The sequence below is a fragment of the Patagioenas fasciata genome, chromosome 15 (assembly GCF_037038585.1).
Source record: "Patagioenas fasciata isolate bPatFas1 chromosome 15, bPatFas1.hap1, whole genome shotgun sequence".
Lineage (NCBI taxonomy): Eukaryota > Metazoa > Chordata > Aves > Columbiformes > Columbidae > Patagioenas > Patagioenas fasciata.
In genome coordinates this window covers 9473907-9499969 of record NC_092534.1, presented here as the reverse complement: position 1 = coordinate 9499969, position 26063 = coordinate 9473907, and the positions used below count along the sequence as shown (strand labels likewise).

At 41.0% G+C, this 26063-nt stretch overlaps 2 protein-coding genes across 4 annotated transcripts in view; one reads left to right on the top strand and one right to left on the bottom strand.

Moving 5' to 3' along the window:
- Nucleotides 1-26063, top strand: part of IFT140 (intraflagellar transport 140) — a 67527-nt gene that overhangs the window by 25759 nt on the left and 15705 nt on the right. The gene's annotated exons all lie outside the window — the stretch shown is intronic.
- TMEM204 (transmembrane protein 204) lies at nucleotides 230-25166 on the bottom strand. The gene is made up of 3 exons (XM_065850993.2): nucleotides 24065-25166; nucleotides 11894-12049; nucleotides 230-2373 (listed from the first exon to the last, which is right to left on the bottom strand). The coding sequence occupies exons 1-3, from the start codon at nucleotides 24342-24344 to the stop codon at nucleotides 2129-2131; spliced, it is 681 nt and encodes a 226-aa protein (XP_065707065.1). The 5' UTR covers nucleotides 24345-25166; the 3' UTR covers nucleotides 230-2128.

The window sequence follows — 26063 nt, the reverse complement described above, 5'->3', positions numbered from 1 at the left end:
AAATTCTCGTTGTGTTATTCCTCTCTGATTTCATTCTCACTTTCATTTTTAACAATATGAAATATCTTCATTTTATAGATATTTTAATGTATTCTCTGCTTATTCTTTGCCTACAAGACTTTACAAGCTCTGTGGATTCTTTTTTACTAAACGGGAAAAAATTATTGATAACAAGCAACCTTATTCTGTGTCTCAATGGCAAAAATCTCAGATTATCACTAGAAGAAAATGAACATTCACAACTTTATTTATACATCTAAAATTATCACAGTAATACAGAGTATTACAATTTTACCGACCACATAGCTGATTTTTAAATTTAAATGTACATTATTATAATACGGATATTGCAATATTAGAAGAAATAATATAATGTCTTTTAAATATTCCAATATTTTATTTTTTAAAACCCCTGCAATTAATCATAGCATAGTATTTCTAGAAAAGATTTTCTAGAAAGTAATGCAGGCAAATGAATACAAATCTTAGTTGGTTTTTACAAACCTACTGCTAGAAGAAACTCTGTGTCAGCTTTATGGTATTCTACCCTGAACGTCTGGAACAATAGAGTTGTTCCAGAGCATCAGTCTCTGCAGAGTGTTGCTCATGTTGAACATGGTGCAGAGCAGCAGTTGGGGTTGAGTTTCTTATTACATCAGAACTGAGTGCAGAACAGAACTCAAGAGCCAGCTTGATGATCACATTTTAACAAAGTGTGGAAAAGGATGGTGAGAATAATGATGAAGAAAAGCAGTGTACTCAGCCGGGAGCAACACAACTGTCCTAAAGAATTTGTAACATTCACAGCTCGTGGTCCTTCAAACCTGTCAGTAACTGTGCTCAGAGTAGCATCCTCAGAGTTTTTAAACGTCTGTCATTGCCTCTAGCTCCTGTATCCTAAGTATTTCCGCGTAACAGGTTTAGTTTTGACCTGTTGTTTTTCTTCCTGAAAGTTACGTGCACATGATTTTTGTGAGCCCCTATGTTTCTCAGGGTCAGGCTTATAAACATCATGCCTAATTCCAAAGGTACAAATTATTTTCATTGCGTTACCATATTACGTTACCTGGCAGGTCTTTTTGAAATCTCATGCTTAAGTCCTGTGTATATATATGTATCTCATTCTCCAATTTGGGTGGTTGAGTGGCAGTTATGCTCTTCAATATTCACTGTTACGTGCCTCTGAGCATTGCTGGGCAGTGCTGGGTGTCCTGCCAGTGTCACAGCAAATGTTAAGCAAGCTGGGAGGAAAATGAATTAATATGGGCTGAAAGATCTATTCTTAATAATTTCCAATAATGTAAGTTAATATTATCTCTGATTATTAGGAAGTCCAGGTAACTTTCTTCTGTAGATATTTGCCCTCATTTAACACTGTAGTAGATTTATCAGCAACATGTATGACCTGTTCTAGCTGCGTACCCTTTTCTTTTTTGAATGGCATGTCTGTTTATGTATAGCATAAACTTGAACCTTTGTCTCAGGATACAAAAACGCAACTTAATTCTTCTGCTTTCCCTGACTTTACAATTAGGATGTTTTTTATTGGCTGGGCTGGGGAGCAGGTGTTGTAGCTAATGAGAAGTTCCTTGAAGAGAGGTGGATGGAAGGACTAAAGCTTCATGAAATTTAAACAGCTGTTAAAATAATCACTTATTCTATAGTGAGTTTTCTGCTTTCTCAAATTGCCTGTTAACTCCAAAGCTATTGTCACTGGTCTCCTATAGCTTTTTATATTATTATTATTATTATTATTAGGGAGCACGATAACACTATGCAAACAGAGAAAACATTTAGTTGCCTCTTTTCTGTAGTCCCGTTGCATACACTGTGTCTGCTACAGCTGACCCTGCTGACATGCAGCTTTGATGCTCTGTCAGGATTCTGACAATCCAACATTCTGTGCTATACAGCAAAGGGAGAGGGCAATATAATATATATAAAATTATGTGTTTTATACATATGTATATAGATGGAGCCCATCCAAATAATAATTGAGGGCCTCTGCCCACTAGAGCGAGCTTTGTGATGTCTTTCAACCCTTAGTTTTAAATTACAACATATATTTATAGAAAAAAACTCCAAGGCAAATCTCCTTGGAGGTCTTTCCCCATTCAAGTCCACTCCTTCAGCATGGTGACTCAACGTAGTCGTTTTCCAGGCCACGGCGAAATCGAGCGGTCAGGGTACGGCTAATGACGATGACCCGGGGTGCCATGCAGTCCTCACGCCTGTGCAGGATGTTCCATATGAGAATGGCAGCTGCCAGTGTGGCCAAAAGACAGGCTCCAATGTTCAGATAGCAAGACCAAGAGAGGTTGGTGTATGGTCCGATGCGGTAGAAAGTCACCAATCCGATAACCAGAACAAAACCTGCAAGGAGAATGTGAGAATTATTTTTAATGTGTTACTCTCTTGAATTTCTGTAGTGGCAAGATGCCATAGGCCAGCATTCCTGAGTCTGTAAAGCCTTTCCATCCCTATTACTATGTGGTTATATATTCTTGAAGGCGTATTTGGGCATGATGATGTATGCAAAGACTGTGTGCCTGAAACAGGGCAGGGGCTGAAGGGAGGCAACTCTTCCTAAGGATACACGAGGAGGAAATAGGTTCTTACAGAAGGAGCAGCTCTTCTCTGCTCCTTCACCACTCTGCAGTAGCCTTTGCTGTGAAAAAAATCTTAACATACCCTGGATAGGTTTTAGGCTGTTGAGTCACTTGTAAGGACAACAATTAATTGATTTTTTTTGTTTTGGTCAGCAAGTCTTGTAGTTATTTAATCGTTCAGCTTAGTTGTAAATAAACAAATTTCATCTGGGAGAGATGTGGCCACATGGAGCGCATTGACTTAACTGAGTTGCAAATCGTAAAACCTTAAGCAGGAAGAACTGTGAACCTAAGCTGTTTGTACCATTTACTGCTTACAGATGCTTCTAACGGGAAGTTATAGATATTAACAACAGTCCACTTTACACTATCTTGTATTATTTCTTTGAGGCTTTCTTGACAGAGGGAGCTGGGTTCCTGAGCACAAGGTACACAGAGAAACCATGATGCTCTGTCTCATCTTGCAACTTAATTTCCAGTTACTGAATTGTGACTGGTGCTTTCCCACTGCAGGTTTACAGGTATTGACCATTATCTCTAGCTTAGAGAAATAATGGATGATTAGCACTTCTAGTTTCCTTACTGAAAGTCAGGTCTGCTTGTGCAAACCCGCTGTGAAAAACCTGTAGGGTTCTTGGTGTGTGTGAGAGCTGGACTCCCCTGAGCATGAGTTTTGCCCCGTTCTTTGCTCTTTTAGCCAAGGCAAGCAGCAGTGTCTATGCGCATTCCTTCATGGCACAGTGGAAGTAAATCAACACTGTAGGAATATTTTCAATATTTAAACTTTTTTTCAAAATACCTGGCTTTTATTTAAATTACTTAGCTTTTTCTTTCTTATGTATCACTTATGGCAAATTACTGTCTGAAATAGCTACACATCTCCATGCTAGACTGGCCACCTTTATGAGCTCCCTTCCATCTGATGGAGAAATTATCCACTGGGAAAAAGTACTAAGGCTTCCTTACAGATCCCAAAATAAAACTCTTTATGCCAGCAAGACCATTTCCCTTCGCAGGCCCTTTGCCTGAACCCTGGTCAGATGAGCAGCCGGTTGTTCAAGAGCCTTTCTCTCCTTTTGCGGGTCTGTGCCAGTGTCTGAGCAGGGGGGGACTGGGAGATAATGGGTTTGAGAACTCCCCGACTTGGCAGATCACAGCAGTGAGTCACTGGGGCTCTTGAGTGCAAAATGTAGCATCTGTTTAGAATACTTTGCTGCAGGCTAGACAGGAACTGACATTTAAGAAGAGAGAAAAACATGACAGAAGTGGGAGAGTTGGAAGTTGTTACTGTAGAGTTTCCACAATTAGTTCCATAGTTCTGCCAGTGTAAGAAAGCTTCGGAATAAAAACGTCACCGTTAACGTTATTTTTGAGAATTCTTATTTCATATTAGCATGACCTGGTATTTGATTTATAAATGTAGGAAATCAAGAGCAAAGGGTGAAGAAATCGTATTGATCCAAAAAGACTGAGTTTGCATCGGATGATAATTAAATTTTGATGAACGCTGCTTTTGTAAAGTTGATGTTGTGTGAAAACCCCTGAAGTTTGCTTGGAGAGATTTTGTCTGTAATAACTTCATCAAAATTAGACTTTTTGAAGCAAAGTGTTCCAATGTGCCACTTATGTTTTCCTTGCCCTGAGAGTGGTCTCATTGTACAGCAGCCAAGAACTGAGATGGAACATTTAGCAGCAAGTCCGTTCTCCAAATGACCAGACAAACACATTCAGTTCACTTGTTTGTGCCAGCCTGGCCCTGCTCCTTCAGTGATTCCTCTTGCATAGAGAAAGTAGATTTTTATTTAAATTCCTCTGCTGCGTGGATGTATGTGAGGAGTGGTGTCTTCTTAGTTTGAATAAAACCTTGCCAATAATTATCTATGTGCCATTTGGTTGCAAACCCTAATGTACTGATGCAATACCACTCAGATTCTGTAAGGAAAGAGAATGAAACTGAAGTTTGACTAATGTGGTTTTTTCTTTTACTATCATAGCTAAAGCAGGGTGTTTCCATGATAGTGGTGTCTCCTGTTTTTCTTACTGCCTTCCCAATGAATACTGTGAAAGTTATTAGCATTAGGAAATCAAACATTTTAATTTGTCGCCTTTGAATATTGTTGAATTTTCAATTAGTGTGAGAATTTAGTGTAGGAAAATTAGTGATGGAATTCTACCCCCAGTGATGGTTGTGTAATATGGGTATAACTCAGTTGTTAATGTACCAATGTACCTTATATTAAGAATAGCTTCTGTCTCCATGACTAAAACTGACTGTGGTGACTTTTCACTTTTTAGATAGATATTTGTAACATTGAGCAACAATGTCTGAATTTAGTTTCAGTATTCCAATAAAATACCTGGAGGGAGACAGTTGGCTTCCCAGCCTATTTCCCATAGGTAACTCTTCTAAAAATAACCAGAAAATTGCTGTACTTGCCATCAGCCTTCTTGTTATCTTGATTTATAATACAGTTTAAGGAGGACTGCAGATGGGAAATATTTATTTAAGTTTAGTTATGAAAATATTAAACATTTTCATCTGGTTTAGTTTTATTTCTGTTTTGTAGTGATGACAAGACTTTAAGGTGCTTGGCTGAATTTCCCTGAATTAATTTCATTATGTACATCATTTAATTTCAGAACATTTTTTTGTGTCTTGTCTGAAGTCTACACAGAGGCTGCATCTTTACTAAAAATCCTGATGCGATTACTTGAAGTACTTTATTTTCCCATAGAGCTGCTGTTTATCTCTAGTTCTTTCCCATCCGTAGCAAAACAAGCCTGGATGGGGGGCTTTTCCGTTGGGGAAGGAAACAGATAATGAATTCACTAGGAAGACTCTTGGTTGGGACAGTATTGACCGTGTGAGTGGGGGTGGGTTGGGAGAATGTTACTTTTTGAACTTACATTTCAGATCTGTATACTGAATTTCCTGTTTGCCTGTAGCTGGCTGCAAGCCAACTGCAGATTTTTAGCATTTTAAAAGAATTCTCATAGTTACTTTTTCACTTCTGTGATAGGCTTTGGTTTGTTTTTATCAGACACCCTTGAATTTACATCCCTCCTTTCTGTTAGTACATTGATAGTACAGTTGAAGAAACCTACATTATGTTTTTTCTGGGTCAGCTGAAAGTCTATATTGGGAGTTATAATCCTCCTCTTCACAGCTTGTCCTATAGGATTACTTTTGCTGTGCCAGGAAGAGGGAGAAGGAAAATACAGCAGCCAGACGGTTGTTCAGAATTCACAACCCACGCTTGTGCAGCAAAACTGCGAACAGGGAGGCGGAATTTTTCACCCCCCTTCTCTGCGGACCCCTTAAACATTTACAGGGAATGATACAGCTGCAATGAGCCACAAGCCTGAACAAGCTGCTTGTAGGAGCTCAACTGTATGTATCAAAGTGACATAGCTTCCCAAAGTGTGATGGCTATAGGACTTGTGTAAATGATTAATCAATTAACACATTTTCCTGTGTTAGCTTGGCACAAGAAGGTTGTTACAGTGCAAGGCAAATGTGGACCTTCTCCAATAGTTGTGGGCTCTGGGTTCTTGTACCAGGCTGCAAGCTGGAGAAGTGTCCTTGCTGTGGTTTATAATGCCATCGAGACCCTGGTGGCCTTTGAGTCTTCAGCTCTATGTTGTTGAGTACAATAAAAATTTCCTTTCAAGTATTTTGGTAGAACGTAGCATCTCTTAGAATTAAACAAGTTATGAGTAGCAAAGCTGGTTGAGTGCAATGAGACCCTCTTGTCCTTCACTTTTCACCACCGAATTACAATGACTTTCCACTTGTTGTGTTCTTTGTCAGTCCCTCTTTGTCTTTAACCTGATGAGGTTGGGAGATTTAGTCAGTGTAAGGCAGTGAATTCTGCTTTATGTTAGCTGGAAACTTTCAAAGGGAGGTACAGAGCACTGTTTTACAAGTTTAGGTCTGACAGTGAACTTGCTTCTCTTGGTTACCTTTTGGAGGTTTCCTTGGAAATGATGCCAGTCCTTGAACTGAAGCTTGTAAAGCATTCCCTATGAATTAGACATAATTCCTGTTGGGCAGCTGTTTAAATAAGGATAAATGTGCAGACTTTCACGCTGAAAGTCAGCTGCAAACATTGCTTGGCACCTCGGATTCAGAGGTGGCTGAAGTCCATGAAAGCTCTGTTTTTTATTGCAGTAAACTTCATATCAGACGCAGGTAAGAACTCTTGTCAGCCTGACCAAAACCACCTTGTGCAGAGAGCAGCAGCCACGGACAAGTGGCCCTCCTGGCAGCAGCAGTGGTCACCTGCTTCCTTTTTCCAAGTGCTCTCTCCGTCTCTCTCCGTCAAAGGGTCAGGCTTGTGTAACAGTGGATCTAGCTAGGCAAGTCAGTTTGAAACATATATTTTTAGGAGACATCTCCATGTATATATAATATCCATGTTCATAAGCAATGAAGTGAATATGTGATGAAGAACTTTTCACACACTTCTTTTCCAAATCGCTGTGTTATTTCTAACACTATGTCAGTCATAAAACACGTCTCTTATACTTGCATATCTGAATGATATTTATCTGGCAATATATTTGTTACCGTATTTCTGATCAGAATACATGCCCTTGACATTGAGATGCTACAACAAATCACTGCTACTCATCAGTATGTAGACATGAAGAATATATGCAGATATTCCCCTTGCTGCAGTTTTACCGGTTGAAGAGTTCAACACGCTTCTTGTGAGCTCCTGCCATTCCCAGTTTGCTGGTTCAGCTGCTCACATGAACCATTCCAGTCAATGTAAGTGGGATAGGCTTCCATATTTTAAGATCTTTGCAAATGCGTTTCACTTTGCAAGCTTGTGAAAACAAGATCATTTTATTTTGAGGTTTGCAGTCCGCATATAGAACGTGCAAGTGTGACACTGAGGTGAAATAGAATTGAGAAATAATGAAAACTTTTAGCACGAATCAAGCAGTCAAGTTCTCTCTTTTTGTTATTCTTTTTAGGTTACTTACAGTGTCTCACTTATTTGCTTCCTTTTCAGGAAGTATTAGGTTTACAACTCCATAGATTTCATCTTAGAACTGATCTGTCTTGAGGGTGTCATGAAGGAAAAAGGTGGAAGGAAGTAATACAGAAATCAGGATCACATTGCTGTCGTTAATATCTTCAGTTATATTTTCCAATGGCTGCTTTGCTAGTCTGTTCTGCATTAAGATTTTCTGGATATCAACCAATGTGAAGTTGTAGTACCCAGACAGAAGAGAGAAGGTACATGGTCTAACAGTTTTTTGATTTAGGTTTAACAGCACAGAAATGAGAGTACGTGTGAACTCAGATTTCCTGTGATGCATTAGGGGTCTAGAGTGAAATACACCGTCAGCAGAAAAACATGCTAGGAAAAGCTGGAATGCAATGCTTGAAATTTGAGAGAGAGGTGAGATTGTAATTTATTTGGCTGTAAATTACAATCTCAGTAGGAACACAAAGCTTTTTAATCTTCAGGATATTCTGTATTAAAATTATTTAATGCTGAAAATGGATTGGCAAGAATATTAATTGTTATGATTCAAGTTTATTCCAGTTTTGGACTTTGAGAAACTAGGATGAGATCTAATGTAAGGGATATGCTATCCTGGATTTCCCTCGTTATGTTTCTAACGTTGCACTCTGAAGTCCATGATAATCACCATTGTACGAGATCAGAGACTTGGCTGGAGTCCCTTAAGGTCTGATCCTGTCTGGCAGGTTACTGCTTGTAGTAGTTTAATTACAGAGTGTTAGGAGTGCTCTTAATTCCTTGTCCTCTCCGTATGGGTTTCCCTTTCCAACTGCTCTTCTGTCAGCTCTGTTATTCATCCTATATTCAGCACGCTTGGGTTTGTAAGAGTTCCTTGGAAAAAAACAGAACCCCCAAAACCCTCTAGAGGGAAATTTCTGAGCGTTGACACAAAATTCCACATACAACGCTGGTTCCATTTTCACCACATGCCTTTTCCAAAGCAAACAGCTCGCTTTCCTGTTAACTGGGAGGTGTGGGGTTGCGGAGCTTTGGAGCTGTGTGAATCCCGCTGCTGTCCCAGGAGTGATGCTGTTTCCTCTCTTCTTTCCTTCCTCTTTGCTTCCTGGGGCTTTATTTTCTGTCAGAGGTTCATCCTTTTTGAATGGCTGTCAAATGCTTGCACAGGTGGCAGAAGTGAAAGAGCAGCGGGGCCTGGAGTCAGCGCAGGCTCTAGTGGGATCAGAGATGGTTGATTTGAACTTGGGATGGGGTTTGGAAGATAATACTCAGTACACTTAGTTTTCTAAAACAAAAAGGACTTTTGTTCAGACTTCGGGAAACTGTAGTGAAACCCACACATAATATTGCAGTGGGTAAACTCTTGACTAAAAATAAGAAAATTGTGGGTTGACGTTGATTCTGAGCCATATACTCAAACCTTGCCCCATAATATTAGATTTCATTCTGCTGGTGACCATTGTGGTTCTCTTCAGCACTTGTTGGCATATTCCAGGATGAAAGTTAGAGATCAAACAGAAGCTGGAATTAGAGGGGACATGGTTCAAGAGACTTTTTTTCTCAAGTGACTGACAGGATGAGGAATTGCAGAAAATTCTCCACATCATTTGGGTTTTAAAAATGAAAAGATGAGGAGGTGGGTTCTTGTGTTTTCAGTAACATATTTGAAAGTGTAATAAAAATAAATTACCCAGCTAGTACTTAAATAATTAATAAGATCTAAGCATGTACATTCTTAAATATTGTTTGTTCTTCTCACGCACGTGATCTGTCTGGCCTATAGTACCTTGGCTTAACCCTTAAAATGAAGTAGGTGAGAGCTTCACAGTGATTTCTTATGGGCTGTTTTGCATGTACAAAGTGCTTTTAAATACAAGCTTTTATCCGCTGTTCTGATTTTTTTGCCTAATGTTGCTACTTTACTTTGAAAACAGATGAGAAGTTGCCATCTTGGAGAGGAGGCTCAGAGGCTGAGCGTTACCTGTGGCTTACGGGGTACAGGGCAGCTGTTTTCCTCCCCTGCAATAAAGAAATCTTGGTCTCTAGATGTAGCAGCAATCCTTCATCAGAGCAGCAGAAATGCTGAACTTACACACAGTTTGCACGTATATTTTGGCTGACATAAAAGACGTTTCAGCCATAATGTATAAAATGCTGCCACCTGGGCATAATCCAGGGAATTTGGTGGATGGGGCTGATTTTTGTGGCCAGTCTGAGTGGCTCAGGATTACAGAGCACACGTTGGGTTCTGTGGAAGAGGGAACAGCCTCTTGTCAGTGCAAACTGTTCTCCGAAGTGCCTGTGAGCACAGACCCATGATTTCCCAGGTTGTCAGCAGCTGACGTACCACTGTCCTGGAAAACTAGGGAGGTCTCCAAGAAGTCTGTTTTATATTGGGATAATGGCAAATATGATGACTCCTCTGTTTTCAAAAGCATACATTCCAGAAGACTTCAGCTGGTTGTTATGGATATCAGGAAGGAATTAGTTTAAACATAAAGATTTAATTAAGATAAGATGTAAAATGAATTTCATGTTACTGAGTGCAAGGCAGAAAACCATCTGATGATGGTGAAGGAGCGTGTGGCCGAACTGCAGAGGGCAGGGATCGCCACCAAAGCCATTGCACTATTTCTGCAGATGGGAGATCTTTGGTTTGTGTAGCGCAATGTCTTGTCTGTGTAACTGTCACAAGCTGCCAGACCCATCTCTTCACGCCTTTTGAACACAGGCAAGCAGATGAACTCCTTGATTTAACAGCTTCTTCAGCCATTCTCATTAGTGTTTTGTTAATCGTTCTGACTCTGGCTTTCCTCCCCTCTCCCCTCCCAGCACTGGGGATTTCAAGGTTCAGCTTGCATAACAGGTAATAGCAGGCATTTCCTTCTCCTGTGCCGGGATATCCTGGCGCCCTTCAGTCTCTCTCTGACTGTGTTTAAAACAGACTTCAGCACAGGAAAAAAAAAAAAAAAAGAAGCCCATTCTAAAATTAGCAGCCTTGATAGAAGAAAAGGCCCACGGCCGTCCACTGCGCTGTTTGTCAATGAAAAACACATCCAAACAGGGCCAGAATACATTTCCGCTCTGGGAAAAACAGACATGCTGAATTTTGGGGAGGATGGGAGTGAGAGTAAAGCAGGCATCACACTGATGATCAGGGAGAATGATCCAGAGATATAAATACGACGGTGTACATGAGAAGCTGTAGGGAAGTCTTGATATAGCAGGGATGTGTATCCATCTCTTGGTAGCACTGACTGATGCTTGAGGGTCTCACTGCACCTGGAAGCTGCATCAGATGCTTTGAGAGTTACAGAACCTCTGCAGTCTCCTCCTCTTGTTTGCATTTCAGGTTCATCATCCTTAGTGGGTGTTTATTGCTGTGATGACTATATTTAAGTGACCTAAGCTAAATTCTGATCTTGCAGCAGTGTAAACCTGAGGTCTCAGCAGGTTTATACTGTTCTAAATATTGAGTTTTAAAAGTTGAAATTAAAATTTAAAATAATATGATCTTACTTTATTATATCCTGTTGTTTACGTTAATAATAGTGATATATTTTTAATCTGATCTTGTAAGCAGCCTGAATATTACACTCCATTAATGACAGTTTCATGCATGGATATTTTATAGGATTGGACTCGTGGTGTAATGAATACTGAGCGACTTATGTAGTAAAGAAAGGTATTATTCAAAATGTTTACAGTTTGTTGCCACTGCTGTCAATAAGGAATTGCGATAAAACCATTTCCTCCTTTCCTCAGTCATTTCTGTACACAGTCTGTGTCCGTGAGAATTACTGTAGGAATTTTATTTATAGTAGTCAATGTTATGAATTGACTTCAGCTTTCTTTGCTAGATTGCTGATGTATCTGTCTATCAAAATCCAACTCATGGTCATGTTTCAGTAAGACTTCAAAAATTTTCTTGGCCATTCTGCTTTCAAACAGTTCCTTTGGTATATTTTCTCCTGCAAAATTGTGGGATTACATTGCATCCAGTTTATTTCTTTCATGTTTGCCTTCCTGGTTTCATAGGAAATAATAAAGGCTTGTTTTTCTTGGTTGGCAGAAGACTCATTCTGATACATCCAAGATAAAAGCTTCCATTCATGTACTGTAGAATCTCATGGGGAGAGTTTCTAAGAGACAATGAGCTTACTTTTAGATTTAGGCCTTTTTGCTCTTCTTTGTCACTTGAAAGACTTACAGAGTAAGAAACTACTTTCCACCTGGATTTAAATAGAGACTAGGTATTCTCCCATCAGTAAAAAGAAGTGAACTTACTGGCAAGCTGGAACACAGCAGCTATGGCTTCCTCCCACCACTGGGTATCCTGAGAGATGATGGGCAGCTCCATCAGGCCCAGGACGAAGATGAGCTGGCCAGCAGTCAGAGCAACGGTGGCAATGAGGTTACAAGCACGCATCATGTCAAACTGCACTAGAGAAACATAAGAAGCAAGCAAAAGGTTAAAATGGTATAAAACTGGGAAAAAGAAAATCCTGGCTGAGCAGGTATGTGAAATGTGTCAGTCCACAGAAAATGATTCTCAAACACTATTCCTAGTTCCAGCAGTCCCTTGCTCTGAGTTCCAAATCGTTGGCGATAGGAGAAAAACTGCCAGCAAAACGTTGACCCTGGATATGGGGAGAGCAGACCTGGGGCTGCTGCAGGCGCTGGTTTGTAAAGTCTCCTGGGAATCTGTTTTTGAAGTTGTAGGAGTCCATGAATGCTGGTTGGTTTTTAAGTGCTGTCTCTTAAGAGTGTGGGGACAGGCAATTCCAAAGTGTCGGGAGTCGAGCAAGCGGGGCAGAAGGCTGGCTTGGCTGAGCAGGGATCTTCTAGAACTTAGACAGAAAAGGAAGGTGTACAGACACTGGAAGCAAGGCCAGACAACATGGGAGGACTACAGGGATGCTGTTTGCAACTGCAGGGAGAAAATTTGAGTCTTGCTGCTCCAGTGGATGTGCATAAATCAATGGGGTCTGATGAGATTAATCCCAAGGTACTGAAAGAGCTGGCTGATGTCATCACGGGACCTCTCTCCGTTATTTTTCAACAGTGTTGAGAGTCTGGAGATGTCCCAGTTGACTGGAAGCTGGCAAATGCTGTCCCAACATTGACCCTGGTAATCGCAGGCCTGGCAGTCTCACCCTAGAGCCTGGTCAAATTATGTAGAAAATGATTCTGGGAGTTACTGAAAAACACTCGAGAGACAAAGCAGTCATTGGTCATAGCCAGCATGGGTTAATGAGGGGAAAGTCTGGGTTAACCAACTTAATTTTCCTTTATGACAAGGTCAGCCATCTACTTGACCAAGAGCAAGACAGTAGATGTGGTAGGTCTGGATTTTAGCAAAGCTTCTGATACGATCTCTCACAGCATCCTTCTGGACACGAGGAAACGGACTGAAGCTGCGTCAGGGGAAGTTCAGATTGGACATTAGGAAGAGGTTCGTCACTGAGAGGGTGGCTGGTCAGTGGACCAGGCTCACCACGTTGTGGCACTAAGCCTGTCGAGCCCAAGGGGTGTCTGAAGGATGCTGTTAGTCATACTGTTTAGTTTTAGGTAGGACTGCGAGGAGCAGGACTCAGTGATCCCTGTAGGTCCCTTCTAACTCGAGATATTCTATGATTCTATATTAAATATAAAGAACAAATTCAGAAATTATTACAGACATAGATGTCTACAGTCTTGGGTAGAAACCTGATTAAAATGTGTCTCCAGCTGGCTACTGAATGGAATATATTCATTGCAAAGTTGGGTAGTTTTAGTCAGGCTTTTTTCCTACTTTTCCTGTTAACCTGATGGATGTCCTGTTTTCATCTTTTTCCTTCCTCTCTAGCAAAAGGTGGGATTTGTAAATATTATTGTGCCAGTTCAACATCTCTTGCTAATATGTCATTACTACTCTGAAATAGAAGCAGCTCAGTGTTTAAGTTGGCATATATTAGAAAGGGTCTGGACATGAATATTCCCCAGATTTTCAAAAATGACTTAACTGGTTATAAGTTTAGTGAGTGCACTGACAACCAGAATTTGGTTCCTGATCTTCCAAGGAGACTGCTGGGAAATGCAGAAAACAATAAAGTTAAGTTCATCATGATAATCATTGAGTCTGGTCCACTTTTGTGAGTCATAAAAATGGGTTTGCCCTTTATTTTCCCCTCGCAGGTCATTTTAGCTTTCAGTATTCTAAGTAACAACTCATGCTTTAATTAAAATTTAATAAAATATAGTATTATATCTGAAAGAGTTAGTTAAGAACCATAGTCCATTACACTTTTTCACATTGAATAAAATGTTAGGAAGATAACATGCTATGTATTTTTGGTTTTTCTTTTGAATGATTACAGGTCATGAAGAATGTTCGCTAATAACAGAATCAGATGTCTGACCTGTGGAAATATCAGTAAAACTTTGAGCATTTGGAGTAGTGTTCTGTTTTTCCACTTGAATGGACTTATGTGAAGAGTTGGTTTACAGCCACACTGAATTCTGTTGCCTTCTCTGTATCTAGTATGCATGAACTTTAAAAACAAAACAAAGAAATTCTCTGTCATTACATACCCTCTAAATGCCTGAAGCTTATCCCAGAAATACACACTACCCCTTGACATAGAAACAAACACCAATTTTTTGCCTTTACTGTTATTCATTACTTCTTTTAAACACTTAACTGTATTATAAATTCTTTTGGCTTTGCCATATATGATATTATATCTAGCATACTAAAAATAGTTAAGTTTATGACTGTGACTCAGTTGAATTCTGACATAATTTTAAATTATTTAGTCTTTAAATAATGGTTCTATGATCGCTGTCCTCTCTTGCACTTGGAGAGTGCAGTAGCATTCGATGTGTGACACTGATGATTTTTACTGTTGTTTGTAAGAACTACAGGCTTAAGGATGCTTATTCACCTAATACACCACGTTGTTCAGAGAGATGTAGAAATGCAACTGATATTTTGCGTAGCTGCTTCTTTAAACCAAAAAGAAGGTCATACGTGGTCCAGGCTGGAACTGCAACAGGATGACAGGTAGAATAGGGAGGAAGCAGCTGGTAGGATTTCATTAAATGTGAAGACAGTTAGTTTTATGGAATAAAGTATTAGCAACCCTTCCGTATTTTGTAATAGATACTGTTTTATTCTGAGAGATTTAATGTATGATCTGTCATCTTTTGGTTTTGTTCTTGAATTCCGATGATTCCTCTTCCTCAGAGGGAAAGCAGTCAGACTTAATAATGTGTAACTCTCACCAACTCTATTCTTCTTGCAGTGGAGCTTGTTAATTGTATTCAGCCCAAAAGTGCCACTCTGCAGATGTTTTCTTACTCGTAGCCATCGTAGCCTTGCGTGTTGTCAGCTCAGCACATGGTAATTCCATTTAGTACATACACAACCCTAAGCTGAGCTTCTGCTGCAGAAAACCTGCCTCCCCAGAAGGTGGTAGTTGTGGGCAGCAGCACTGGCCTCCTGTTACTGAGGACAACCAGTGGACAACTCTGATCGAGACAGAGAATTGTGCAATTTCAAAGCATTTGTTCAGAGCCTATACCCAAAGATGCTCAAGATGTAAATCCCATTGAGGAAGGCCAGGCCACAAAGCTCTTTTCCTGCTTGAATGACTGCTCAATCCAGGAATAAATATTCCTCATAGCTAATAAAATTGGCTGCAATATTGTTTTTCTAAGAGCTGTGAAATTGATTGTTTACCTTTGTGCTCTTTTACTCTGCCTATTGCTATTTTAAATAATACATAAACCAGAAATTTCTCAGTAGCCAGCTTCAGACCATTCTGGTATGTTTTCTGTAGACTTTATAATTAGTATGAATTTAGGATTATATGTCAACCATTTCAAATGTTTCTGCTTCATTTACAGTAGCCATGATCCCAGTGTAACTTTCTGTGTCCATTACAAACTCATTATTGGTAATGTCACCAGAGTCCTAAAGTTTAACTGAAAGGGGTTTCCTGCAGCTAGAGGTGGATGTTGATGCTTCCAGCAGAACAGAACTGGTACCGCAGAAGGTGTTTATTCCTTTGTGCGTGTCTGACATGGGTGAAAGAGAGAGGGCAACACAGAGTACAGCTTTATACACCCTCTTCCTTGACCTGCCTGTTAAGTATCGGAAAGGGGCAGAAACTGAATGGCTCCAAAACTGCTCTAAGCGACCATTGTTCAGCAAGATCAAATAGAAGTCTCCTTGACATTTTCTTTCTGAAAGCCCATCTTGGTCCTAATTTACTCTGAGTAGTAGTTAATTCACCAACAGGGTATCCAGCTGGGTCTCCTGTACAGCTGGGGGTACTGGCTAATGAATTTGGCTTTGTTTAAAACAGTCATCAGTCAAGGGTCAAAACCCAAACTCCAGGGATGAGACCAATTCAAATTCCTTGTTGTGTTGCTCACTTCCTAGACCAGATGTACCCATCTGCATTAGTAATGTTGATTTGATTTTATTATTCAAAAGCAGCAGTTTTATTTTGTGATGTTCCATGATAGCCCCTGGACTCTTGGTGCTTTGCCAGAAGAAGGTTAGTAATATCAGAGAGTAATTTGCAGTGTTTTGGCATAATGAGGAAGAATGATCTCACTGAAAAATCAGATTATGCTAATTGCTTAAAATATGAGGTTTTCTTCCCCTTTTCTGTCTGCATACAGGGAAAAAAACAATCATAGGTGGGAATTCAAGCTTTTGACTGATTAAAGCATAATGTGTGTGTGAAAGGCACTAAACAGCCCAAGGTATTTTAATATTTGTCTAAAACTTCCCCTGAGAAATACAGCTTTTGGTGAAGAAAACTTTTAGTGGAAACTTATATCCAGCTTCTGTAATTTATAACATTACCAGCCCTGGGAAGAGTGTAGTGAGCGCACGGTTACTCTATAGGAGCAGAAGTGGCTGTGAACAGGTCACCCTGCTGCACAATTTCCTGCCTGTCATCGGAGCTGCAGGAGCTGACTGTGAGCATGCGGTTACCACACCAAATGTGCTACAGCCAAAAAATGGCATTTAAACTTTGTAATTAGATTGGTAGGGATTGATTATACTTAGCTGAAGGATAGTACCCCCTTAGGCTGCTGCTAAGTTGATTTCATCTATGAGTTTATCCATACTTTAAATTTCCTGAGGAATTTTCCTTCCTCGTTTAGTGTTAACCAGCTGCTTTAGTTGTGTTTAATTTCAGTGTTCTTTGAACCAACTGTTACCCTTTTAGGGATCGATTTTAAAAATTATTCCAACCAATGAGAGTTCGGAGTGTAATACCTTTTCATCATTTACTTGCTTTTTAAACATTACTCAATCTTTTTTTTCCTGTCAGTATAAAAAGATGGACTTTATAAGAGGAAGTCAATGGTTGCTATGATTGTGGCAAAAGGAATTTGTTTAAAAACTATTCTATCAGTGCTCATTTTATGGTTCTTGGGTTTACTTATCAATTACTTATTCAGTGAATTATTGAGTATACATTCTGAGATGTACTTGATTGTCTTCATAAATGCTTAATGTTCATACATGACTTTATTCTAGAGAGGATAAATGGTTGCGTTTCTGAAAAAAAGATTTCTAAATAAATATGGATAGAGCTGTTAATGCTGCTTACGCTTAAGTTGCTTCACATATTTTTATAAGAACCTGTTTTTGGGCTTATAACTTTGCTAGACTTTATCCTTTTGGGCTGGTGTCTGCAGGCTGAGATCATATTCTGCTGTCAAAATTTAATCTAACTATGTCAGTAATTAGATTTTCTGTAATGTAATCAAGAGATTCTGACTGAGCACATGGTTTTCCTCTGGAACTTGACATTTTGCTGAGGTGTTACCTTGAGATAAGGGATGTATCTCCTGCTGTTCTTTTAATATTCGCTTCAGTCAATAGTCTGATAAATTGTACTGTGTCCTGGCTGAACAGAACCGTAGCTAACAACTAAATCCTCCGAAAGCCCAGCAGTGCCAGGCATGTTCATCATATCGTGGCTCTGCTGTGGCCGAGCAGTGGGTATGCCACAACGCTCACTACAGTCTTTGCACGTGTTCGTCAGCCACCGCGGTACCAGCCGCTCGGGAGCACAGTTTGTTCTGCCCGAGCTCCGAGCCCTCGCTCCGCTGAGCTCCACTTCTCGTTCCTGCCCCAGTTATTAAGCCACTTGGAAATGAAGGAACAGTTATGCCTGTGCATTAACCTCAAGATTGAAGCCTGCCCATGGTCTAGGTTGAGCTTAGTACACGGTCTTGTATAGCAAAGCTCTACTTTTTCAGCCTTTTGGAGTGATTTTAAAAATCCACATCATAGGGACTTCCAAAATGCAAAGCCAAGCATCCAAACTTAGGGAAAAGCCAGAAGAGTAAACTTCTACCTAGATGGGCTTATACTGGTTTTTCATGGTAGCTCTGATTTATTCAATACATGAAATACAGTGCTTTGCAAAAACCTGAAGTGGTGCCATTCAGACTGGCTCTCTATTTGACTTCTGTCTTGCTAACTGCTATTTACAGTCTTGCTGTTAATGGCATTGAATTCCAACCTGGAGAACTGAATTCTGTATTAATAAATAATTTTAGAAGAAACCCTTCTTTATAATTCTAAAGAAGCCTACTTTAGCCTAACTTTTGACAACTAAGTGTGTGTTCTTGTTTTGGTTGTCAGTGTTGTCAGCAAAGATCTGATGTGCAGGAACAGCCTCTGCAGCTGGCATGGAAATCAGCTGCGGCTCTGCCTTGAGTATTTGGAGCACTATGGAAATGCAAAGTACAACTATGCTTCATTTTACAACATAGATGTAGGAAATTCAGCGTTTACTGTTAAAATAGTTAAGAGATAGTAAGGACAATAAACAGAATCAGTGTGATTATTTATTGACAGTCGGCATCATGCTACACCTCCCAAACTTGTGCTCTATTTATAAAGTCTTTGGGCATTTAATTTCTTCTGTTGATTTAAATCTGTGGTATTTATGTTGTTAACCTCTTGAGCTGTTTTTTTGGAGTATGAATTAGGAAATATATTGAAACACTTCAATGGTATTTGTGAAACAAACTTAAACAAATGCTGGCAGTATCTAAGTAACCTTTGCATGGCTATGTAAGTGGGGCTGTGGGAAGACTTAATTAATTAAGTACTGCCTCTTTGATACACATATATTTCGACTGTCTGAATATATGCTACTTTTTAAAAAGTGAAATAGATCTGAATCCAGTTTTTCTTTGTCAGTTTGTACTCTTTCTATATGAGGATGTTGTTAGCAGGTCTTAGATATTGGTTGTCTGCATGGTATGGTTTGCCTGTTTAGAAATATCAGTAGGGTAATCTGTGGCTGTAATAAAGGCATTTAATCTAAAATTTTCAAAAGCTCCATAGCCATTTTCACTCTTAATGCTTTAATTCAGTCTTGATAGTCAGAGTAATCCAACATTGATTTATCTGATAATATTTCTGTGCAACGCATGTGAAGGTGCTTTATTGAAATGTGTATTACATTCATTTTCCTGTCCTGAATCCTAAAATTCTTGAACTTTTCCAAAATAAGTAAAATAGTAAAATCCACACAAAAATGAGCATTCACTCTAATTTGAAGAACCAGACGTCTTACAATTCACCTTCAGAGAGACTGCATATTGGCCTCTATCATTAAAGTAGTAATTTTACCTATTTAAATATTGATCATATTGCAGATGTTAGGGGGGAATCACAAGCCCGAGCTGCCATCTGTCTGCGCTGCCTCCACCTCCGTGGAACAGCCCGAGCTGTTTACCAGCCAGGTACACAATAAGGTTTGGGGCTTTTTGTAACTTGGTGGTAGCTCCTGTCTCACCCAAATGCCATGGGCCTCCTTTCTTGATCTGTATCTATTGAAAAACTGATGTGTCTATAACGTGTTTAGCTACTTGACGCAGCCTGGCTTCCAGCCAGCCACATTTCAGAGATATTTGTGGACATTAGAAATTTGTGTAGATACAGCAGACGTGGGCACTCAGGGCAACTGTTGCCCCTGCAAACTCCTCCTTCCCCACCGAGCAGCCTCCTGCCTTCACCACTGTAGCTCAGTGTACGTGTGTTTGCATAAATCATACATTTAGCCTGGACAGGTGTTTATATTTGGTCCTTGTGGCAGTCACGTAGTTGCTCATGATACTGTGCCTCCCCTGGCACTGCCTATATGTCCTTGTAAGAACAGCAATTAATGAGTGCTATCTCGCCCTGAGCATCTGTACTTGACATACGCTTCCCACTGTTGGGATTTTCCTTATGTCTTCTGGAGCGCTGAAGAACTCGGCAAGGTTTTTCTATCTTTTAAACCCCTCCCTATTCCTGCATTTCCACATTGTTCATAATGTTCTTTAGACAAAAGGGACAGACTGTGACCTCGGCTAATGAATAAATCAGCTCCATCTGTCCACCCAGAGATAGCCTTGTAGCACCATAGGGCTTAAGGGCATATTTGTCCTGTGCAGCATGGTTAAAAATATCTAAGCTGATTCCAAGTGATCTGGCGTGTTCACACAGTGCAACACAGTATTACTGGCCTGGTGCTGGGCCGAGGTGTGGGTGACGGTGGCTTTGAGCAGGTCTGGTTTTGTTCCGAGAGGGCATCACTGGTGGGATAGCGATGTGTTCTTGCTGCCGGAGGTACCTTGTGAGTCCCTGCGTGATGCTGCATCGCTCAGTCTGCTGCTCTGCTCGTGCATTGAGTGGGCACAAAGTTGAGTACTGAGTAATCAAGACACGCTGTCCTACCCAAGATCTTACTAAGTGTATCTTTCTACTACGTGTGGTCTGTTGAAGGGTTAAGAGATGCAGACAAGAGCATAATCTTCCAAAATGTTGCAGCAGCTCTGAAACTGCATCTCCGTCACCTTTGGCAAATTTCTTTGCCTCTCTCAGATGACAGGAAAGTCAGGCGACCCGGCAAGGTTGCCTTAAAGTCTTTTGAAGAAGGGAAGTGCCATCTGAGTTCCCAGCTAAGCCTTTACGTTTGTTTTGTGTAGTGGTTTGTCCATGTTGGAAAAACTCTGACTGGCGTTCTCATAACTTGGCTCTGATTCTCAACATAAGCAAAGATTTCAGATCTGATAATTTGCTGCCACTAAAAGGGAGCTGCCTCACCCATCATCAGACTTGCATCTCAGCCTGTGCTAGAAGCAGGACTTGGACTCCTGATACCACCGCTTAATCTGACAGAAAAATAACCACACAAGAACCCACCCCATCTCTTCCCTTCCCCACAACCTTCCACTCCAAATCTGGCTATTTTCTTGAGGTTGATCAATTGAAGTGTCTCACAGAAGCTTTTAGCCTCACAGATGGTTGAAAGAAGGGTGCAGGACTGCACAGCAAGGAGGGAAAGCAAGAAATGGATAGAGACAAACAGGAGGGCCTGAGATCTCCCCCTTCCAGGAGCAGTGAGGCTTGAGCTTGAAGAGCAGAATTGAGGTGCTTTCCCCTGGGACCAAAGTCATCCACATTTTTTGTGTTGTGCCTTATTGAATTAGTTCACATGAAGATGCTTCATTTCTGTATAGTTTTTTTAATATGATTTACTCTTGTCCCTGTATTTTTTTTCCCTATTCCTAATCTTTTTTTCTCATGGCATCCCGTTGCTGCAGCATCTGTGATCTCCCCTTGTCTTTTATGTCACTCAGTATTTATACCAGCAATCCTTCACTGGCACTTTACTATCCTTGATGCAGTGTTTGCATCATAGGATTTGAATGCAAAATGCCTTAGTTTTCCTCTTGCTCCGGTGGTTTGTGTTATGGTGAAATAATTCACACAGATGTCCTGTTACTGGGGAACTGGATCAGAGAGGTACTTGGTATGGAATTTGATTTTGTATTTCCAGAGAGGCTTTTGGCAGACATGCTCCATCACGCTGACTTTTTCTGTTCATTCTCTGCATGCTCTTTAGAAGGATCATTTACTACGACTTTTACCCCAAATATGCAAAACATCAATCATTATTTGTTTCAGTTTGCTGTAGTTTAGTTTAAGCACATGCAAGTCCTGATATAATGAGCGACTTCCATAATTTTTCTTGCAAATCATTTTGTGTGATCTGTGTACGTGATGAGGGGAAACAAACAAACAAACACCTGATCTTTATTGTGTCCCCTGAAAAGATGCTTGGCCGATGTTTTCAATGGGAGAAAGAGCAGGCAGTGAAAGTCAGTGAAAAATAGGTTTTAGGAATACGAGTGGTACATGGAGTTGGCTGTTATCTACATACTGCTTGTACAGAACTCATCAATATATGGAAAAGCAAATTCTCAAAGATTTCACACTTTTTCTGTTGAACTCTGAGATAAACAACTTGTCCCCAAATATGTGTGTGTGTGTGTATACAGATATTTTTTTATATGATCGAGATTGTGGCCTTTTTTGCATTGCTATTGGAAGAACGTATTTTCTATTTATTGTTCTAGAAATGGCATCCAAAATACTACATGTTAACTGTTATCATTGAGGAAGGAATTTCTTTGTTCAGAAAGTTATTTTTTATACATATGTGTATATATGCACACACACTTGTGATTTATCTACAGCTGACAGATGAGTATTGACATATACATTACTAAAATAACGTGTTTTCATATTAGATAAATTCTTTAAAATAACAAAAACAAATGCAGAATCAGGCTCATATCGACTATGAATACAATCTATGGAAACATATTTGTCTTAAAAATATGTGCAACAAATTTGTTTCCTCCTTAGTTTGTCATGGCACAGCTGAAGAGGTGAGATTTTCCTTTAAATGCTTCATAAAGATTCAGAACTGGCCTTTTGCTTACTATTTACTCCCAGGTTAAATAGCAAATGGATGCTTTATGCCTATACAGCCTGAGTAATTTGGTTTCAATGTCCTCCTTTAAATTAGAATTTTTAAGAGTGTCTGTTAGAGAATTTTTCTGGGGAATTGATCATGCTATAATTATTACTTTGAAATTTTTATCACATTTTGCTTCTGTTTGATGCAAGAAATTGCTGCCCATACGATTGTGCTGTGGAACAGCTACCTCTGTGCCAGTTTCTATAGCACCACCCATCTCCTGACCTGTGCACAGCAAGAAATACAAGCATGTGTGTTTAAAATGGTGCGGGAGCTAAATTCAATGTGCAGGAGCTCATTTTAGCTGTTGAATATAGAACATGTACTTTTAAATTTCATGAATGGTGTGTGTGTTTTTGAAGTTAGAACATGACTTATAAATATTAATCAGGGTAGAGATTCCAGTGATGAAGTTGCAGATACATATTAAGGAAGTTTTTCAACAGTCTAATCATTTTTATATTTATTTATCATTACAAAAGTTATATCAATTAAAAAAGAGTTGAAAGGTTTAGGGCTTTATAACTGTTCAGAGTTTTTCTGTTTGTGCTTTATGCAGGTTTAATATTAGCAAATGTGCAAAAAATGCTGCTGCACAATTTTGTTGGGAAACGTTGTATGGAAATTTGAAAAGAAATTCCTCTCATATTTCTTTGGTTTTGTCTCCGGAGGGATAGAAGAGGCTTGGAGGAGGAGCAGAGCATTTTGCTCTTCCTCCATATTTCAAACCAGGTCAGCCCGGGGGCACCGCTGTCCCCAGCCTGGCAGCCGGGGCTGGCAGCAAACCTGTCACCAGGGTTTGTGGTCACAGCCCTGGTGTCCCAGGTGGCCGCAGGTATTCCCAGCACAGCCCTGCTCTGGTTTCTCAATGAGGACAGGGCCGCACCGTTCACATTATGAATGATTTAGGGGGCACTTTGTCATTAGTCAGCTTTAAGATTCTCAGCGTTGGCTTAGAGGTTTCATCTTATCCAATTATTTTAAGTAGCTTAGTTTAAGCTGCATGCATTTTACCACATGATTTTCATGTTCCCCAAGTAGTATACTAACTGTGGGTTGTTTCACCAAGGATAGTTGCATGCATTAAGGCCTGTCTCAATTTTACATGTTTTTACATGGTTTTTTTTTCTGTCTTCTTCTGGCACTTCCAACAAAAGTAAATAAAAGGGAGAAATAACTTAGCATGACATCTGAATACTTTGTTTCTTTTTGAATTTTACAGTATTCAGAGCAACTGTGGTTGGGGCTTAATGTATTGAGCAGGAGGGGATATGCTTATAGCAGGAATATGTATTGGGCAGGAGTGGATATGCTTATAGAGGGAAGAGTGAGCACGCGTCTCCGATCTTGAAGCGTACACTGCACAGATAATTTCTTCAAGTATGTTGTTCCACATGCCATATAAATCAGACAGCGCAATGCAGCTTTTATGGTGGGAGGAGGAAGAGTTCATCACTGGTGGACATAATTATTCTAAGATGAATGTTAAGAGATGTTTAGAATCAGGTGGTTAAAAATTATTTCAGGATGCTCTGCTAGGCTATATGTCTCCTGGGGACCACATACACGGTATCAATCACAACCAGCACAGGCAGAGAAGACAAGAGATTGAACTTACGTTTGACGGTACTACGTGACTCCTGGAACCCGGCTGACTCTGAACCCCAGCCCAGGGCTTCACACTCGCGCTCCTCCCCTTGCCCATGCCTGGCACTCGTGCTTGCACCTCCTCTGCTCCTGTCTGCCAGCCAGCACATCTTCCACAGTCCCACGCTGCGCTTACGCCCGTCCTCCAGCGTCTGGTACACCCAGTTGGGAGTAAAGGCAGCTGCGTTGTTAAGAATAAGTGAGACCAGAGCTACCAACACAGCTGTGGCTACCAGTTTCTGGACAGTCATATCTGACTGTCAGCTCGCTGCCAGTCTCTATTTGCAGAAGACACAAGGTCTCAGTCAGCTGCAGCACATTGGACTTGGACTTGATACAGAGGCAGCTTCACTAGGATGTTACGAATGGCTAGAGGACATCACCGTTCATTCTCAAAGTCAACTCCAGAGGTGTTTCTGATCAAGGAAGTAAGAATTTTGCGAGGTAGGTAGGAGAATTCCATAAAATAAGAACACGAAGAAGCTTTTTTAGGTCCTTCCCAGCTTTGGCTTATCCACCTTCTTGCACTTTGATAAGTAACGCCAGTCCTGTGATGAACTGGATGACAGGGAGGTCCATTCCTTGTGAGGCGAGGCGAATCCAGAAAGAATCCAGTCTCAAGGCAGGAGAGCCTGAGCTGCTGCCGGGGCAGAGACGGGGATGCTCGCCAAGCGCCGGCTCCTCCGAGTCAACCAGCGCCGCTCCGAAAGCCTTCTTTTTGGGTGCAAACTTCAGAGTATCCTGCAAACTGTGACAAATATCATTCTCTCAAAGCCGAGCCGAGCTGGAGGTGAATGCTGTCATCCCAAAGGAGCTCTGCAAGTTTGGAGTGTGTCGAGGAGTTTGCTCTGCTGTGTCCCTCTCCGAAGATCCAAGCTGCGAGTGCAGGGGCCGGGGAACAGCCACTGCTGTGAGGAAAAGGCCCCCCCAGCTCTCCACGAAGAGGAAATGGCTGTTTTTGTGGCTGTTTTTGGTGAGCCTCAGGGCGTAGTCGACTGCAACAAACAGAGCCACTGCCACGGCAGTCAAACATTAACAGGATGTGTTTCCTGAAAGGAAAAGACTATGGAGACTTCTAAAGTTGAACCTCCTCCCCTCGGAGAGCCCCCCTCCCCTCTCACTCCTCCTCCCCTCCCAGCAGCACAAAGCGGGGCTGGGAGGACGGGGCTGCACATCGCAAATCAGAGGTGCTCTTGGAAAGGAAAAAAATCCCCAGCCTCAGCCCTCGGAACATCAGCTCTGCAGAAGTGGGTTGAGGAGAAGGTTTTTGAAATGCTTTGTACTGAAAGCAAAACGATATTGGGGTTAGCTGTTGAACAACATGACAAAAGCAGTGGCAGGGTGGGGGGGGCTCCACTAATGTCCCTGTTCCCCTCTGCAACCCTAGGAGGGAACATGGCAGATAAATAGAAAATATAAAACCTCGAGAGTCTCAGCTTGACAAATTAATCTCGGGGTGTGTGAAAAGGCAGTTCCGAGTGTTGTGAGGTGAATGAAGTTGAAAATCTCTCCATTGCGACTGTGTGGGCTCGCACAGCCCTGAGCCCCACGTCCCCGTTTGCTGTGAACCTCTGCGGTGCCTCTGGGAGGGCTGGCTGCCCCCCTGCAGCGCCCAGAGCGTGGAAACGCTGCCAAAAGTTGCTTCATGTGATGTCTGTGTTCACAATCCAATACAGAACTGACCAGCACACAGCAAGCCAGGACTGCGGCACTGGTACTGCAAAAGCTGCAAGGAAAGCAGCTCTAATAAACAGATTAAAAATGGTTGCTTGGGACATTTCAAACTGTCCATGAACATGGATGTTTCCCAAGGGGTCTTGCAGAGATGTGCTCTCCACGCAGGTGTGTGATGGTTCATCCACTGCCACAGCAGGACCTGCCGCGGGGCCAGGGACAAGGACAGCGGTCCCCAGCTGCTGGCTTCTCCTGCCCCTCTGGGCATTACTGTCTGCAGTTGTGCCCTCCCTCCA